Genomic DNA, 16,926 nt, shown 5'->3' on the forward strand with positions numbered 1-16,926 from the left:
GACAAGAAATTGCAAAATTGAAATGGAGATTTGTCGGAAATAATGAGTCTATTCGCGCTGTATACCCCGAACGTACTCAGAGGGAGAAGGCCTGCGCATTACAAAATTGGACGTTCAATAAGGTCGAATATTTCCCACCGAAAACCTAATGCGCTGGCGAACTTCCTCTGGGTAAGTTCGGGATACGTTCAGGGCATGCAGCGCGAATAGGCCTAATATATGACAAAAAGAAGACCGATGGAACAAAATTCTTATAAATTGGAGACCGTGGGAATATAAACGAAGTAGAGGAAGGCCCATTCAAAAGGAAAGTACTGAGGAGAATACTAGGACCTGTGAGGGAAAACGGAATCTTCAGAAGTCGATACAAGGTTTTTTTTTTTTCATTCAAGCAACCTGCGACTCTGTTGGCTCTATCCACTTGATATCTTGGTATCTTTTTCAAATGTAAAATGTTCTGTTGCTCTGTTCTATTGGGTTGTTTAGGTACACTATATAGGTTTTTTCGATAAGGACTAAGGAAAAGGGGTTAACGATAATAAAAATCCAAATATTATTTTAAATTTTATTTTTAACTGAACATTGTAGATATATTATACTGAGATGCCAAATAAATATATAAATGTTTATAGCAAAAACAATCCTATTTTTTAATATACGGGTTTTCTAAACACATCTTAAAGCATCAATACAATTGAAAGCAATGTTTACCTTAGTTAATAAAATTACAGCATGTAGTCAAAAAATTAAATTAGGCAAAAGCGCAATAAAAATTATTAAATAAAAACAAATTTCAAGGCATTTTCGCCATCTTGATTGAGCCAAAATATTGTTTGTGTGCAATTTGGAGAGACGAATTGCACTGAGTATTCTATATTTTTCGAAAAACTTAAAAGTGGAGAGATCTTCTAAGTTCTCACAGACTCATCAAGACAATCATCACAATAAAATTAAGAGATATGTAACCAAAAGTGTTCCACTCCTTTTAAGTTACAACCTTTAATTTTCACAACCAACATTAAAATTAAAAAAAAAAACAACATATAAAATATATTAATTCTGTTCACACATTTTGTGCAAGTTTCCCCAATATACAGATATATAGTGAAATGTTCCTTTTGATAACGATACAAAAAAACTAATCCTAATTATTTATAGAATATTACAAAATTGTCAAAATCGTGTTTAATCGACGGTTTCAGAGATAAGTCACATATTTACAAATATATGTTCAAATATAAAACAAATATAAAAAACGGTTTTAAAGATTCTAAAACACGAGTGATTGGTGTGTTAAAATCTTCAATTAAATCATTGGAATGGATTTCGTAACGCACAGCTTCAATCAGTAGTTTTATTCTCCCTTAGCAGTTACGTTTTCTCGAATTCGTCGCTACCTTTTCAACCAATTTATCACAGACCATTAGGACATTAAAAAGGAAGTCCAAAACTACTGATTTTTGATAACTTCGAGCTGTGTTACACGTCTAAATCGGCGGTGGACCATTGTCGTACCTCAGGGTGGGCGTTAGGCTGTTTGCTATGGAGTTTACGAGTGAACACGCATAGTCATCTTCTGAGAAAGGAACTAAAGATGCAGCGCCCAGCATCAAGAGCATTACTGCTTGTATGGGTACGGATGCTCGTACAACTCTACCCAAGAATCGGCATCCTCGTCGCAAGACTGAAGTGTTTATTTCGGATTCATCATCGGAACCACTGCAACAGAAAATATAATTTTGTCTAACCAACCGTCCACAGTGGAAAAATTGCTAAAGTGAAGGTTTAGTAAGTATTAGTAATATGTAGAAGCTGTTAGTTGATAATTTTTTAAATCTAAATGCTATAGCATGACATTAATTCTGTGGCTTGGTTCTAAAAGGGCCAATGTCAAAATTTCACTTTTTTGTACAGCTTTATTTACAATTTAATATTGACAAAACAAAACGCAAAAAATTGACATTGGCCATTTTAACACAAAGTTACATATTGTGGCTTTGTGTTAAAATTGTCAATGTCAATTTTTTGCGTTTTGATTTGTAAATATTAAATTGTAAATAAAGCTGTGCAAAAAAGTGAAATGTTGACATTGGCCCTTTTAGAACCAAGCCACTGAATTTATCTTATGTTCTATATATTTGGCGCCCAACGTGGGGCCTAAATATTATATAGCATGATATTAATCTCGGTATTTTTGGGGTTTCTACGGGAAAACTCTGACTATGGATAAGAACATGTGTATTCCCGACAAAATTCTTAAGCTGCCTAAGAGATACTGTTATTGTATTTTATCTCCATCTGCATAAATAATATAACCACATCCCCGATAACACCCATTAGGGCCAGCCACTTACATTTCGCAAACTCACAGCGTGTAGATACCAGATCACAGCACACCTCAATAGGCGCCGTACAGGGGTATGTTTTATTACAATGTTCCTTTTAGATAAGGAATATGTATAATGCATTTCTTAATGTTAGACAATACGTTCATAGATACTTCGTATGAATCGTGTAATTTCAGTTGAGTGTAAGATGCTGTACCAATAAATATGAAAAGTTAGCTAGTCAACACCAAAAAATTATTTTTAACACTGTTATTGACATCATTGTCTTAATATTTATTCTTTATTAAACATTTTAAACGGCATTTCTTCTTTGGTCACATGTCCGTCATCATGTTTACAATTTCCTAACACCTCTCTCGATTGCTGGGCGAAATAATTCTTCTACTGTAGAACCACACCATTGTCTAATATTACGCAGCCATGAGTTTGTTCCGACCAATGTATATATTTCCCTCCACTTTTCCTTGTATTATAAAGCGAAGTAAATGGTATTTAGGTCCTGTAATTATATGGCCGAAGTATTCTGTTTTTTCCTCTTTATGGTATTTATGAGCGGATTTTCTGAGTTCATAAGCAGATCATTCCTCAAAACTGTACCTAGTTGTAGAAATGAATGATAGCAGATGTTTTATTAAATATAAAAGATATGCTGTTGTGATGTGTAAAATGAAAGATTTCATGCAAATAATAAGCTAGTAGGTAAATGGATTTTTACAGTAATCAGAAGAATATTTTTAACAGTATTGATATTCTGGGGTGTTTCATGGTACTTCAAAGTTTCGTCACGAAAAGGTGTCGCATTTCTAGTAAAAGAAGACATGACCAGCTAACGGGAAATAAAATATTAAAGTGAACAAATTTAGATTTTAAAATAAAATAAACTTTATATTATACAGTATGTCCCTGTAAGTTGTATCCATATGGAAAAATTTTTTATTATTAATTTGACGAAAAAAAGTTATTCTTTATAAAAAGCTCTGCATGGTCTAAAACCCAAGATTCAACCAGCAGATATCAAATTTTATGAATGTTATACGAGGTATGCCAAAAAGTTTGAATTTCACTCAAGAGTAAAGTAGCTTTATTTTTCACAATATTGAAAATTGCTATTATGAAAAGTTGTTTGTAATTAAAAACTGTATGCTAGTATGCAATTACATCCTTCTAATTGAAAAAAAATTGAAAAATTATGGATAACTAACATTATTTTCAGTTATTTTAATTCTGATAATTCTTTTACTCTTTTATTATTAGTTTTACGAAAAAAAGTGATTCTTAATAAAAAGTTCTGGATGGTCTAAAACCTAAAATACAACCATCTTATATAAAATTTTATCAATTTCATACGAGGTATGTCAAAAAAGATAAATTTAGATCAAAAGTAAAGTACATACTTTTATAGTTCAGAATTCAAAAATAAGGTACCTATAGTTCATCAATTAGAAGGATGTAATTACATACTGAAACATAGTTTTTTAATTCTAAATAACTTTTCATAATAATTTTCGATATTGTGAAAAATGAACATATTTTACATACTCTTGAGCGAAATTCATATTTTTTGACATACCTCGTATAAAATTGATAAAATTTGACATAAGATGGATATATTTTAGGTTTTAGATTTTAGACCATGCAGAACTTTTTATTAAGAATCACTTTTTTCGTAAAATTAATAATAAAAGAGTTATCTGAATTGAAATAACTGAAAATAATGTTAGTTATATCCATAATTTTTCAAAAAAAAAAAAAATTTCAATTAGAAGGATGTACATAGTTGCATACTAGAATATAGTTTTTAATTCCAAACAACTTTTCATAAGAGCCATTTTCAATATTGTGAAAAATAAAGCTACTTTACTCTTGAATGAAATCCAAACTTTTTAACATACCTCGTATAATTTTTAAAAAATTTGATATTTGATGGTCAAATCTTAGGTTTTGGACCACGCAGAGCTTTTTATGAAGAATAACTTTTCTTCGTAAAATTAATAATAAAGAAGTTTTCCATATGGATACAACTTACAGGGACATACTGTATAAATTGTTTGAGAAAATAGTGTTTAGTATAAAAAAATTAAAAACCAGTGTAAATAAATTAAAATAAAAACTAAATAAATTAAGCGTTAAAATCATTGCAACACTTTGATTTTAAATTGGCAATCTTACTGTAAAAATCCAATTACCAACGTAAGAAATACAAAAATAAAAAAATATTTACTTGTAGGCGGCTGCATCTGCTGACGAGGCGTCGGGTCGATCTTGACTGGGATGGTCCAAAAGCTGTCCAAAACGCAAAGGAAAAAATGAAACAGTGCTTTATAATTGTTACTCTAAACAATTAAAACTAATAGTGCTACTCAAAAAAATAATAACCACATTTAAAATCTACTCTATCTCCAACGAAAGTCCCTCCTTTGTTTAAATAATTTGTTTAAAGTGTAAAGGTGGACCTTCGCAAGAAAAAAATTAATAACAATAATTATTTTAACATGGCACAAATTAACTTATTGATTACTTACTACAACAAACAATGTTTTTTACTAAACAGAGCTACAAGTTTTATAAAATAGTACAACGTTCCATTAAACTTACGTCATAGCTGAGGGATTGTAACGGTAAACCAGAGGTAGAAGCAGAAGCCGAGTAACCTATCGCGTTGGGATCCCTTCCTAATACAGCGCCTAACTTAAGAGTATACACCCCTGTAAGTTTGATCAATGACTGGAGTTTCAGACGCAGCTCTGTCAGTCTCCTGTAGATGGTGCTGGAACCTTCTGGAGCTTCTTCTCTGAACAGCTGGTTGGCTGCTTCTTGGAGGCTAAGAACTCTGGGTTCGCATCGTTCTAGCTCCACGCGAAGGTCTAGGAAGCGTTGGTATTTGGCTTCTATGATGTCGTGTGGCGCTGTCAGATCCACCGGTTCTGAGGCACGGATCTTCTTCTCGTTTTTCTCCAGCCAAATACAGAGTTCTGAGATGATACTGTGGAATTGTTGGTTCTAAAAACAAAATATCATTGCTTAATATATAATTTTAAATTTAACGTATCATGTACTTATAACTCTTGAGGGAGTCTGTAACGCCTAGAGGAGCGAGTCCTCAGGTGGCGTATAGATAGGGAAATACCCTCACCAGCTTCGGCGGGCAGGTAGGGGGAAATAAAATACCACCGTGGATCAACAGACAGAGCGGATGGCGCCCTTGAGCTGCAGTGAAAGTAAATTATCTAGGATATGGGGGATGTACCAAAGGGATGTTAGACCAGTAATGATCTGTTTTTAGGTGGATGTGAGAGGTGGCATTCAGATTTTTGCGGATAAAGTTAGGTGATAACTTCGTTAATAATAATTGATTTATGCTCCTTCTCAAATATGCCCGGAACATTAATAAAAAAAATAAAATATTTAAAAATTTCAAAAAATTTCGTTTTTTTTTCTACTTTTTTTGCTTATAACTTTAAAACGATTCACTTTGGAACAAAGTCGTATAAGAATAAAACAAAGATAATTAAATTTTATATCAGAAGCGATTGGTTAAAAATGTCTTAGTTTATCACCCTTGCTGCAAAATAGCAATAAATATAAAATAAGGGGGCAAAACAAGCCTGTCCTTATTCAATGATTTTTCCATCACTTAGGTTAGACTTGGAACCTTCCTAATTCGCGTAGAAAATTTTTGTAATGTGCTAAAACCGTACACCAAATTTCATTAAAATTGACTTACTAGATTTTGAATAATAATTTTGCAATCTAAACTTTTTCTAAAAAATTTAAATTTTGTAAAATCTTGCACAACAAAAACTAGAACATACAAAGAGTTGTCAATTTTTTTACATATAAAGAAGCACTCCACCTATCTAATGCACTTTGCAGAATTGAAATCGGATTGTTTAAGCAGCCTCAGCAATGTTTTAAAGTTATAAACAATTTTTTGGCTTATAAACAAATTAGTCCTGTGGCCAGGAGGGGTGCTACGGGCTCGTTTATTTAGATGGACTTACCCAAGATTTCTATGTATTTTTTGACCCGTAGAACACGATTTTTTTGGGTAACAGTTGATCCGGATGTCGATAAGTTTGTTATAAACAAAGAACTTGAGGAATTACATAACATCGATTTTTCGCAAAGAAAACATTTTTTTGTATTTCTTGGGTAATTCTAAGCAAAAAATGTTCTTACAAGTTTTTTCGTAGGATGCATAGTTTTCGAGATAAACGCAGTAGAACTTTCAAAAATTCGAAAAATTGCAATTTTTGAACGCGAATAACTTTTGATTAAAAAATAAAATAGCAATTCTGCTGACAGCATTTGAAAGTTTATGTCAAATTATACCGGTTTTAATTATTTGCATTGCTAAAAATTAATTTTTTTATTATTAAACAAAGCTATTTGTTTATAAGCCAAAAAATTGTTTATAAGTTTAAAACATTGCTGAGGCCCCTTAAATAATCCTATTTTAATTCTGTAAAGTGTAACCGGTGCTAGGTAGAGTACCTCTTTACAGGTAAAATTAAACAACTTCTAAATGGTCTACTCAGAAAGATTTTAAAAAATTTGAACTTTTTTAAAAACATTTAGATTGCAAATTTATTATGCAAAATCTATTAGGTCGATTTTAATAAAATTTGGTAGACGGTTTAAGTATGTTACAACAAATTTCCTAAGCGAATTACTAAGGTTCTAAGTGCCACCAAAGTGGCACTTATTTTGTATTTATTGCTATATTGCAGAAAAGGTAATAGGTTAAGACATTTTTGACCAGTCGTATATCATACAAAATTCAATTATCTTTATTTTATTTCTCTACGACTTTGTTCCAAAACGAATCGTTTTAAAGTTATAAGCAAAGAAAGCAGAAAAACATTGACGTTTTTCGAAATTTTTAAATATTTTAATTTTTTTATTAGAGTTCCGGGCATATTTGAGAAAGAGCATAAGTCAATTATTATTACTGAAGGTGTCACCTAACTTTATCTGCAAAAATCCGAATGCTACCTCTCACATCCAAAAATAGACGTTTTTTCACAGATCCTTACTGGTCTATATACCACAAAAAATAGAAAAAACAACTTAGTAGTACACAGTTTGGGTTAACTTTGGAACGATAGAAGCAGTATTTAGCATTCATGTTATGATACAGAGATGCAAAGACGTCGGTGATCCAGTTTATACGTGTTTTATTTACTTTCAGAAAGACTTACTTTCAGAACGAGTAAATCATACTGAAATGATCCCCAATATTTAGTATTGATGATAAAGACGTATCATTAAAAACCTTTACTAGCATCAAAGTGCAAACATCAGCATTGGCAGGGGTGATTCTGAAGAGCTTCAAATACGAAGAGGAGTATGACATGGCTAAATTTTGTCCCCAATAATATTTAATATCTATTCGGAGTTCGATTTCAATAAAGTATTGGATAGTATTCAATGTGGTATCAAAATTAATGGCGTCAATATTGATAACTTGAGGTACGCGGATGACACGGTGTTAATGGCAAATAGTTACGAAGAACTTCAACATCTGATTAGTAGGATTACCACAAAGCGATGAATATGGACTGGACAAACACTACAAAGACAAAGGTGATGGTTGTCAGTAAAACGTCAATACAATCATAAGTGGTTACAGCTTGAAGGAAATTGATAAACGCACTAGAGACGCGTTTGAAATGTTTTGCTGCCGAAGAATCTTGCGAATACCCTGGATCGCAAGAAGAACCAACGAGTCTATTCTTAGACAACTGCAGATTACAAGTAGGCTTCAAGACATTGTGGCCGAAAAAATCACCGCTTATTTTGGTCATGTGGTGCGTAGAGCCGGTCTGAAGAAGCTGATATTGCAAGGGGTGGTACAAGGAGCGAGAGCCTGGTGGAAGATCAGCAACAAGCTATGTGGACCACATTACAAAAGTGGTCGGAGCTCCACTAAACATTTGCTTCATAGTTGCAGAGGACACGGAAAGATGCAGATAGTTTAAGAGGATCATTGAAAATTCAAGGTGTCAAGATGTCCTCATCGGGAGAACGACCCAGGCAACCAACTGACGTCATATAACGTCGAGGAAACGTCAGTTTTGGTTGAATATATACACGTGTTTGAAAATTACGTCATATAGACATCTTTTGTAGGTGATTTTAAATACGTAAGATTAATGACGTTAAAATAACGTTTAAAAAACGTTTTCATTTCAGACAGTTTAAGTCTGACGTCACAAAATTGGGAGGAGTATTACTCCAAACAATTTAGTTAAATAATTTTCATAAGAAATTTCTCATTTATTGTTTACGTGGTTTGTGTTTTGTGTGATAAAATAAGACTTTTCATTTAGATATTTAGTTGAAGAAACGTGTTAATTAAGAGATTTGTATTCGTTTTTGCTCAGTGAGTTAGTTTAATGCAGTATTCTTCTTGACAACTATTTGAGGTTATGTTTATTTTCTGTTAATGAACTAATTATGTGTTATCGAGTAATTTGTTAATAAAATATTTATTAGTTTGTATGTTTTTTCAGTTTTGATACAGTAAGTAGGTACACTTATATAAATAGTGAAAATTCTATAATGCGAAGGCTGGTACAATCATGCAGAATCAATGTTAGATTGTTTCTAATGCACAAGCGATCTTAAACTAATGGTAGTATATCTTCATCGACACATGGGACTTAGACCTATAGGTTTCATGTTACCTATTATTTATGCTACCTATTTTAAAACATCTGAAAGAGGTCACTTTTTGAAAGTATTAAAGACGTGATTTTACCGACGTATAAAAGTCGTCACCTTTTAGACGTTTTAAAATCGTCACAATTATGACGTCAAATCGATGAGACAAATACACGTGATTTTCAACATCGGTACTACGTCATAGAAACACGTCAATTGGTCATTTTTATGACGTGTTATCTACGTTATAAAAACGTCGTTTGGTTGCCTGGGGACTAAGAAGAAGAAAAACAATTTTAAAAATATACTTACATTCATTAATGCTCTTTGCAGTTGCACTTGCCACGCAGTGGCATGATGGCAAATCACGTCCCATCTTCTATTATCAGTCTCCAACCTCACCCTTAACTCATCAGCTTTGCTGGTATCTTCACTGTGATCGGCCAAGTGAGTTCCTACGATGTTCAAGGACCTCACGATGCTCTTGTGGCTGTCCAGGTCAAGAAGGAACTCTCGGTGGTCTTGGATCACGTCTTCGAGGTATTCTATGTTAGACGGCGGGTTCTTTTGAGTTTTCTGGGTACCTTCGGCGACTTGTAACCATTTTTCTAGTCTCCAGAGGTCGTTGTCTAGTTGGGCCCAGTTGCGTTTCGTGCAGAGTGGACATAGAATGCGACCGGCCTCGCTGTATAAAGATAAACAATTAGAACAAGGAATAACACTGGCCAACAAAAAAAATTGAAAAAAAAATGAACAGACACTCTGATGGGTGTTCTTTACTAATTTTGGGTCGCTGAACTCGAATATGACCTCCGTTTTTTTCCATCACCCTCCATTTTTCCGCTGCCCCCTATTCTTGCCAAAATAGTGGTGAAATAGGTAAATTTCGCTTAAGTGAAGTTACCTATTTATTTGAAACAAACTCTTATGTGGTTTTGATTGTATCTGAGAATTATGACAAAAATATGATTAGACAAGGTGGAGGGGGAGAAAAAGTATTGAAATTAATCATAAGGCTAAGCAATCAAAAAGTCTGAAAAAAAACATACCTGCATCTACTTGGAAATTTTTCTCCTTTTGTAAGCGTCCTCCGGTGTTTCTCGAATTTGAGTCCAACAGTAGTCCGCCAACATAGTAGGGTTCCATTTTCCAGCGTATCTCTTCTCCATTTGGGCAATCTGCTGATGAAATCTTTCACCATGCTCGTCCGAAACGGCTCCACAATTTTCCGGGAAAAAACTCAGGTGGGAGTGGAGAAAATGGACTTTCAATGACATATTGCAACCTAAAGCCTTGTAAGATTTAAGTAGCTCATCAATTCGTTGTTGATAGTCATCTGACCTTTTGTTTCCAAGAAAATTGCGACAAACAAAAACAAAAGATTCCCAGGCTCTTTTCTCTTTTCTTGACAAACTGTTGGAGAAAGCATCGTCATCAAATAACTGTTTAATCTGGGGTACCACAAATACGCCTTCTTTGATTTTGGCATCACTTATATGCGGAAATTTTTGCTTCAGGTATAAGAATCCTTTACCATCCCTATTTAGAGCCTTAACGAATTGTTTAAAAAGACCCAGCTTAATGTGAAGTGGAGGTATAATGATTTTTTTTTGTCTACTAAGGCACCAAAAGCGATGTTTTTACAACCGGGAATATCATTCACTCGCAAGGGCCAGTCTTTTCGCACATAATGTTGATCTTTAGCACGGCTGTCCCATTCACAAAGAAAGCAACAAAATTTAGTGTATCCAGCTTGCAATCCAGTTAATATTGCCACTACTTTGAGGTCAGCACAAACATTCCATTGATGATGATCGTAACTAATTTTTTCCAAAATTTTTCTTAGATTGTCATATGTTTCCTTCATACTGGTTGCATAGGCAACAGGGACCGATAGTAGATCATTTCCATTATTAAGTAAAACCGCTTTTAAACTAGTTTTTGAGGAATCACTGAAAAGTCTCCAGTTTTCAGATACGTATGGTATTTTTAGCTCAGTCATTAGTCCTGCAATGTTGTTACAGCTAATTAAATCTTCATCATCATCATCTCGCGAGAAAAAGGAAATGAAGGCGGAATTTCTTTTTCTGAAAAACGTAATATTGACATCTTTCTGCAGGAGATTTTTCTGCTGAAGTCGTGAACCAAGAAGCTCAGCTTTTATTTTAGGCAGGTCTAAATCGCGAACTAAGTCGTTCAATTCCTGCTGAGTAAAAAGTTGTGTTTCGTTCGAACCGTTAGGCGTGTAGTCTCCATCTTGGCTCCCATGTGAGGTCTCCTCTTCCAGTGGTGACGCATTCTGTTCAGTTGCTGATTCTTCATTATCTAGGGTGTAGTTTACGGGTGGTATGGGAACAGGCAGCATATTACTATGTTCCACGGGTCTAATTGCCGAAGGGATATTCGGATAAGTGATGGTACGTTTCGATTTTCGCGAAAATCCAGATATTTTCGTCATACAAAAATAACAGTCCTCGGCATGAGAAGTGGGCTCACGCCAGACCATTGATACAGCGAAGGACATCGGACGTGATTTCCCACGTAACCACGAACTTAAATTAGTGTAACAACTATTGCAACATAATTTTGGGGCCCATGGCTTGTCTTGATCCCCGACTTTGCAACCGAAATAATGCTCATAAGCTTTTCGAACCATCTTATTTAAAGGTCTCCTTTGATTCTTAAAAGTTACTTCTCCACAAATATAACAGAAAGAATTCACATCATTCTTACAAAAACGCGGCATTGTAACTCCAAAAACTTTACAAAGAAATGTACTTGAAGCACAGAAAAAAAACACGTGTGCTAAACGCAAACACCTCACTTTTAAAAACTTCGAGACAGTCTGTCTCGAACAACACGCTCACTGCAACTGACAGGTGCTTGCTTGCGAATTCAAGTAGTGTAAAAGAAAGAAGGGGGGGGGGGGGGGTGAAAAAGAGAGATAGGATGGTGCAAAGGGGTAGTGGGAAGGTGTAAAAAATGGCAAAAGGCCTGTAATGTCGCTTTTTTTCCAAAAAAAAAAATACTGAAAAATGCTGATTTTTTACGTTTTTTTCAGAAAAATACCCCTTTCTTCCCCTTTTTTCGCCCCCTCGGATCCCCAGTTATGTTTATCGTTGGGCATAATCTTAATCATTATTTTACTGAAATTTTAATCTATAAGTTGGCATTTATCGCGGCGAAATGAGCAAATTAAACGAAATTTACCTATTTCACCACTATTTTGGCAAGAATAGGGGGGAGCGGAAAAATGGAGGGTGATGGAAAAAAACGGAGGTCATATTCGAGTTCAGCGACCCAAAATTAGTTAAGAACACCCATCAGAGTGTCTGTTCATTTTTCCATGTTGACCAGTGTAATTACAAATGTTACGAGGACAAGGTGAAAAGTTGTCCATCTTATCCCGCCTTTAATCCCACTACATGTTGTCCAAAGTTGTAATATACTTTTTTGTGATGTAGATTATCAGCTGTGTTTTCATCTTTCGAAAGATCTTTTTCTATCATCATCTCTTTTTATATGACTATAACAGAAAACTTCTTCATTTTAGTACTGTCGATAATGAATGTGCAGACTCCTTATATGATTTATGTCACATGTCACATATTATGTGACAGTAATATCGTGTTTAGTTGTGCCATCTATGGGTCAAGTCAGGATCTTTTCACCATGCCCTCATAAATATAATTCAAATACTACGTTCATTCCAAAGATAATCTCTAAATTAATTTCTAATCAATGACATGGCGCCTGACACTGTCACCTCGAGCTTATCTTGGGAATAAACGCAGTACAGGCTTAGTTAGTCTCAAACAGGAAATTTCAAACTACTCATGATCTCAACGAAAGTGTACAACACTCTATAGACCAAGAAAATTAGCTCAATTTTAATTAAAAAAGAAAAAAATATTGTCTAAATTTTTATGATAGAAAGTGATAGGTGGGGGTATAATACAGAAAATAAAATAGACAGCTGAAAAGTTCCGGGGGTGATTTGGGAGAAAGTTTTTTTTAATTTCCGGCGCACCTTACAGATTTTTCTGTAGGATGCGCCATTTCATAAGCCCAAAAGATTGTTTTTTATGGGTTTTTGGTGATTTTCCCAATTTTATAGACTTTAAAATAGATCAAATGATGATGTTTTTATAGATTATATATAAATTTAAGTCACTGATTCCTTTGGGACATTCAAACATTGGGCGAAACACCCTTAAATCCCCAAAAAACATATTTTTCATGATTTTTAAGTGTTTTGCAAATATTTTTTGAGATTGATACAATCTGAATCAATACGTTTCCAATTCATATTCAAGTAATATAAAAAATAGATTCAGGCCGCAAATAAGTAAATACAGCCATCGTTTATACTTAAAATGGTTTCAATGGTTACTCGGAGGGTTTTTACTGGATTTACTCAACTTTTTTTACCTTTCTACTCCATTAAATAGCATGCTTTCAAAAATTTTATATAACGCATGAGATGATGTATTTTCCACATTCAGAGAAGCTAGAGCACTGCTCGAAACAGGCGACTTATTAACCCTTCCCAAATCACCATCGGAACTTTTAATTTGCTTATTTTGTGTATTACACCCCCACCTACCACTTTCCATCATAAAACTTTAGATAACAATCTTTTAATCTTTTTTTGCTCATTTGCTTGGTCTATTAAGCACAGTTAAAAAAACTTAGTTAATATAAGAGCTATAGAAAGTTAGCTGTGTCTAAGATACAATTACTTACTGTGTGCATAACAGGTTATAAGCATCGCAGGCAGCAGTTCTAAAGAAAGAAAACCACAACCAGTTAGAGTTAGTATTAAAAAGAGAAAAGATAGTTAAAGAGGCTCAAACAAAAAACAAACTCACCTAAGTTCTCGTAGTTTTTGTTCCTTGTCTTTAGCCCTGACCAGCAAAATCCTAAACCGTTCCAAAAGCTCGATGACCTCTTCAGAATATGCTTCAATCTCAGTAGCTTCGCACTCGTTGATCAGAAGGTCATGAAGATGTTTGACCAATTCAGTACTGGTTAAACAACTTGCCGACATCTTGGCGATTTTCTTGCTACTGGTTGGCAGTTCAGCAGATCCTTGTTTAGGTATCTCTTTATTGACATTTTCCTCTAGTTGTCTTAAGTTAGCTTTACATTCTTCTAAAGCAGCTTCTAGCTCTACTAAGTATGCATCTTTTGCGCTTATAGAAGTCATCTTCTGTAATTGTGGTGGTAAGGTGTTGACTTGTACAGCAGAATCACGTTCAAACTTGAGTGTTTCAACTTGAACACTTTCATCTACCTCTTGAGGTCTACTTTCTATAATTATTGTTTCTATTTCAGTCTTTATGTAAGTAATACGTTCATGCAAGTTCCTACACAGAATCTGGTATTCGTCGATCATCTCTTGAATAAGCTCCACCTCTTTTGTCGTACTCTTCTTCATTATTTGCAACCCAAGTTTGTCAGCATTTTCCAAATTGGGTGTCTGTTGAGTCAGTTGTTTTTCAATCTCGACAAGTTTCTTCAACCTTTCTTGAGGCGATACTTTTTCAGGAAGCAAGTGTTGCAACTCTGTTACTTGTGCGTCTAGTTTAGTAAGACCAACTATAGCATCTTCGTGTGCTACAGAAAATTCTCTAAACGGTGCTAGCTCAGTTTGCAGTTGGTTTAGGATACCTCTAGCTTTAGGCAATAGATTTTCCCACCTTACGATGATCACTCTGGTCCTGGATGTTAGCTCTTGAATATTCTTCGGCTCTATACCTGGCGCTGTGTTAAGTTTGGAGTATGTTTGGCTTAGGATCTGGAATGCGGGTTCGTGAGATTCAATATCTTTAATTTCGTTCTCAACTTCGTAGATGAGTTTCTGGATATCGTCTTTACCTAAGGAACTTGTTGGTTTATCTAAATTATTTAAAGCTTTCTCTTTATCGGAGACCCAACGTTCGTCTCTTTCACTGAGTTTAGTAACTTCTTGGAGCAGTTTCCAGATGAGATTTATTTTCCGTTTCCTTTCAGCAGACTGACCGCAAACAATCTTCCAACGTTTTTCAATGTTCTCTACAGCATTATTGATATTTTCTTCAGGGAAATTAGCCTTGTTTATATCTGGATCAGTTAACACTATAGTGCACAGGTTAACTACTTCGCTAATGTTACCGCTCTTGTTTTCTATGGACTTCTTCAGTTTATCATGCTCTTGCAGCTTCCGGTCTATAACTTCTTGAGTACAACCTTCGAACACCAGTGGCTTCGCTAACTGGATCTCAATCTGAGTCAACCAGGCTCTAATTTCAGCAATTTTTTCTTCCAGTAGTAAAATAGTTTGCATCAAGTTGTTAATTCTGTTGAACATAGTTTTGCCCATTTTCTCCAACATACTCCAGTCATCCACTACTCCTTGTGTGCGTGTTTGAATGATCTGTTTTGCTGTAACATCGGCATACTCTTCACCGCACGATTCGTATATCTCTTTACCAGTTTTCACCAACCAGTTGTACTCTCTTTCTTTGAGAGCCATCTCAGCTTGAAGTTCAGAGTCTATTTTCCTCAACAATTCTTTGGGTACTAGTAGTTTGTGTTCTGGTAGAGGAGTTTGGTTCATGTCATATTCGTGGTTTAGTCGTTTTAATACGTCATCAACCCATGTTGAGAACTTGGTATATCTGGCTTCGAACGTGGACCTAATACCAAGTTTTTCTTCTAATTGAAGGCAAATATTAGCTAGTTGATGTTCCAAATCGTCGTGTTGGTGACGCAATAACCACATTCTTTGGTTAATAGTTTTCATGTCTGAAGGACTGAGACACTCTTTCAGCTGTTCTTGCATTTGGCTGAGTTGTTGTAATATATTACTAGTAGCAGTTAGACGATCTTTGGTATTACGTAGAATATCCAGTTTGTTACTAACTACAGACAGAGAAGTTTGCTGGTTCAATACTGTTTCATTTACAATCTCTTGTATTTCATCAAACTCTTTCTGGACCTTATAGACAGTGTCTTCGTATGTTTTTACTAAAATAGTTATTCTATCTAAGAATTGTTTCCAGGTATCTAAGCCAGCTTGCAGATTGGACAGACGTTGTTTTATTGCAACATGTTCCATTCTAATCGAGGTAGCTAAAGCATCATCGCAGAATTGCAACAACTGATTTTGTTGCCGCTGCAAATCATCAGCTTGGTCTTCGCCTTGTGGAACTTTGTCCAAGAGGTTCTGTATTCTAGAAAGTAGTTTAGGAATTCGTCTAATATGCATGTATCTAAGCTGCATGCGTTCCCTTTCTTTTTCAATACCTTTAAGCCAATTCAGCAGCTTATTCTGGTCGCCATTGTATTTCTCCCAAGCATCCAAACGATTCTGAACTTCAGCGTGTCTATCTAAAATTCTAGAAAGCGTCTCATTGTGGAGATTCGTTAGAGAATTGAATTGTTCCATTACACTTGATTCAACTAATCCACTAGCTAACTGATCACCTTTACCAGCAGGTTGTAGAACATTTTGCTGAGTCGTTAGCAAATTCTGGTGTATTTGACAAAGGTGTTGATGGTCTGACAGACTGTGGTAATCTCCAGGAATAGTTCCTTGCAAGAACTGCTGTACATTCATTAGGTATTCTTGCCATAATTTGAGAGCAGCTGCGCCGTCTTCATTTTTAACCAATCTGGTACTCAAACGATGATATTGTTGGAAGGTTTCTCTGAACACTTGCTGCCATAATTCAAGAATTTCTATTACTGATGTTTCGGTTTTTGTGGTGGAGATTTCAATTGTTTTGTCTTTGAGCTTCTGGATTTGTCCTTCGGCTTTGCTGAGGGCTAGTAGATGGTCCCTCAAGACCAACAGTTTTTCTTCATTGTCCGAATCTGCACCATTCTTTTCAATATTGGTGATACTCTATAAAAAATATACAATAAA

At 34.8% G+C, this 16,926-nt stretch overlaps 1 protein-coding gene across 10 annotated transcripts in view; it reads right to left on the reverse strand.

The window, feature by feature from the left end:
- Positions 1–551: 551 nt before the first annotated feature.
- Positions 552–16,926, reverse strand: part of LOC114330686 (muscle-specific protein 300 kDa) — a 603,413-nt gene continuing 587,038 nt past the window's right edge. For 9 of the 10 annotated variants that reach the window (XM_050652274.1, XM_050652275.1, XM_050652272.1 and 6 more), the window contains 6 exons: positions 13,886–16,905; positions 13,761–13,799; positions 9,327–9,699; positions 4,944–5,348; positions 4,570–4,631; positions 552–1,719 (listed from right to left, as the gene is read on the reverse strand). In XM_050652274.1, the coding sequence (XP_050508231.1) occupies positions 1,488–1,719; positions 4,570–4,631; positions 4,944–5,348; positions 9,327–9,699; positions 13,761–13,799; positions 13,886–16,905 (4,131 nt within the window). In that variant the 3' untranslated portion in view covers positions 552–1,487. The remainder of the gene's footprint in view (positions 1,720–4,569; positions 4,632–4,943; positions 5,349–9,326; positions 9,700–13,760; positions 13,800–13,885; positions 16,906–16,926) is intronic. The other variant, XM_050652270.1, reaches the window with a different exon arrangement.

The sequence above is a fragment of the Diabrotica virgifera genome, chromosome 5 (genome assembly GCF_917563875.1).
Source record: "Diabrotica virgifera virgifera chromosome 5, PGI_DIABVI_V3a".
In the NCBI taxonomy this organism is placed as follows: domain Eukaryota; kingdom Metazoa; phylum Arthropoda; class Insecta; order Coleoptera; family Chrysomelidae; genus Diabrotica; species Diabrotica virgifera.